At 35.6% G+C, this 2,500-nt stretch overlaps 1 protein-coding gene across 2 annotated transcripts in view; it reads left to right on the top strand.

The window, feature by feature from the left end:
* Positions 1 to 2,500, top strand: part of LOC122247602 (U2 snRNP-associated SURP motif-containing protein) — a 19,803-nt gene that overhangs the window by 1,094 nt on the left and 16,209 nt on the right. For both annotated transcript variants that reach the window (XM_043007003.2, XM_043007002.2), the window contains exon 2: positions 2,160 to 2,303. In XM_043007003.2, coding sequence (XP_042862937.1) covers positions 2,229 to 2,303 — 75 coding nt within the window. In that variant the 5' untranslated portion in view covers positions 2,160 to 2,228. The remainder of the gene's footprint in view (positions 1 to 2,159; positions 2,304 to 2,500) is intronic.

The following is a 2,500-nucleotide window of genomic DNA, read 5'->3' as shown; positions in this document are numbered from 1 at the left end:
ATCATTAAATAAGGAACTAATGAATGTTCTCTTACCACATTATTCATGGTGAAGGTTTGTTGGCCTTTGCCAAAATGCTTGGAGGTTGCTAAGTTGAATGTAAGATCATAGGCCTACCATCACAGATCGCAGCAAGATTCTAGTGTATTTGGCTAGAACTCGGCCATTATAATTACAAGGGGGGAAAATTCCATTTTGAGAGCCACCACTGCGAGTTTTCTAAACATTTGCTGTTGAAAATTGTAATAACTTTCGAATGATAAGTACTTCAATTTGTTTACATATTGACATAGAACTAGCACTTTTTTTTTTTAGTTTTGTTTTAACATTTAGAACAGTTTAAATTTTTCTTTGAGATTAGAATGGGGCTCCAAGAAAAGCCAACAATCCTCTGCCACATGTATTCTGGGTCTGGATTAGTATTATATCCTCATAGGCCTAAATGTGTATATGAAGCAAATTATTATATGTTAGCATACAGTTATTCTTGAAGTGAGATAGAAAAGCAATTTATTAGTTGATATTGCATTGTTTATTTGTGTGTATTGCCCAATTTAAGATTTTTTTCTACATTTAGAAATACTTAAGATAATTTACCAGTGTCTGTAGAGATGATCAGGCAAGTCATAGACTGTTTTTATAAATTTCAATTTTAAGAAGAAAGGCCTATTAGAAATATTTTCATATCAAACTTTTCATAATGTTTTGTATTTGGTCTTAAGGTTATTTGTTTTGATATTGTATATTTATTCACTCTTCTTTCACTGTGGACTATGATATTGAAATAACCCTTTTTTTTCTTCTAATTTTATTTACCATGTGGAAACTTTTCAATAGGACATCCATAGACTTGATTTTGTGATTTTCTCAGTATATTATTCATAGTTTACACTGTCAGATGATTTGATTTACATATTGGAGGTGTTGTGTCTAATGTTTTTTTTTCTTATACTGAAGTCATAACAGTGGATTTTTTTTTTTTTCTCTACACTTTCAAATACTTCAAAATAATAATCTGCAGTGTATTTAAATGTGATGCTTATTTAGTTTGTTTATGGTATGTGTATGTGGGTTCATGTATGTTTAATTTATTTATGGTACATGTATATATTTGATTTTGATGGTTATGACTGATTCACTTCTACCTATTCTTTCCTTCTTATTTGTCCCTCTATTCCTATACTCTATGGAGAGAAAAAAAAAGGCCTTCCGAGTTCATTATTTCTTGTAGTTGCTCACGTCCCACTTTTTATGGCTTGGTATTACACCTCATCCTCCTCTAAGCTGCAGGTAGTTGGTTGTCTCCAGGTGATTTGTTATAATGTTGTTGTCTCATTAGAGTCTGTTTATTCTGCCCTTCCCTTCTCTATCTCTTTCTTTCTTTATTTCTGTGACTCTTTTCCTCTCTTTTCTCTTTCCTCTTTCCTTTACTCCTTAGTCTTTCTTTCTCCCTCTTGATGAATATGTGTGAGTGAGTGAGTGTGTGAGTGTGTAAGTGTGTGAGTGTAAGTGTGTGTGAGTGTGAGTGTGAGTGTGAGTGTGAGTGTGAGTGTGAGTGTGAGTGTGAGTGTGAGTGTGAGTGTGAGTGTGAGTGTGAGTGTGAGTGTGAGTGTGAGTGTGTGTGTGAGTGTGTGTGTGTGTGTGTGTGTGTGTGTGTGTGTGTGTGGATCTAATCAGGAATATATTGATCTAAAATATGTGAAGATCAGTATTGGAAAACATGGATGCAATTAATTCAGTCCGCACTCCAGCATAGCTTAAGATGTGGTGATCATTCTGTGGAGTCTTCTAGGGAATCAGTATGGAATATAAAATATCTCAGCATTGTTTTTCAGTTTTATTTTATTTGAACTTCCTTTTGGGAACAGGGATTGTTAGAAATGAAATTTATATTAACAGATTTTTATTCTTTGCTCTACAAATGTGTAGTCCATGATTCATATTTCTTTTTCCTCCTTCCCCTACCCTGCTCTCCCTCCCCTCCCTGCTCACATCCTCCTACCCCCTAACTCATTACTGCCTTCTGCCATACCTGTTTCCCTCCCTCCCTCTACCTCCTTTCCCTCCTTCCTCCATCCCTCCTTCCATCTCCTTCCCCTCCTCTCCATTGTATATCTCTCATGGAGAAAAAATTAAAAATCTTGTGTATTGTTTCCCAGAGTCCTAGATTGAGGAGGAGGAGACAAAGGGAAGCTGTAAGAAGGGTAAGCCTTCTGGAGTGAGCAGCAATGACGTCGAGGAGCAAGTCAAAGAAGGAGCTGGAGGAGGAGAAGAAGAGGCAAGAGGAAGAGGCAGCTGCTCAGGTAATGTGTTCGGTGATTTCAGATTTGGCATGTTTTAGGATATTTTATTTTGTATATTTATTAATGTATTTTTGTATGAAGTAGCTTTATTCACTGGGAATGAGCAGCATAATTTAGATGGATATATCAATTACTGATAAGTTATATGTGTGGTCTTGTTTTACCAAACAAGTGCAGTATCATTTGATGGATAAAAG

Source organism: Penaeus japonicus, unplaced genomic scaffold (genome assembly GCF_977035675.1).
Source record: "Penaeus japonicus unplaced genomic scaffold, GWHDUDI00000001_assembly GWHDUDI00000019, whole genome shotgun sequence".
NCBI classification, from domain to species: Eukaryota; Metazoa; Arthropoda; class Malacostraca; order Decapoda; family Penaeidae; genus Penaeus; species Penaeus japonicus.
This window is presented reverse-complemented; position numbering and strand designations above follow the sequence as displayed.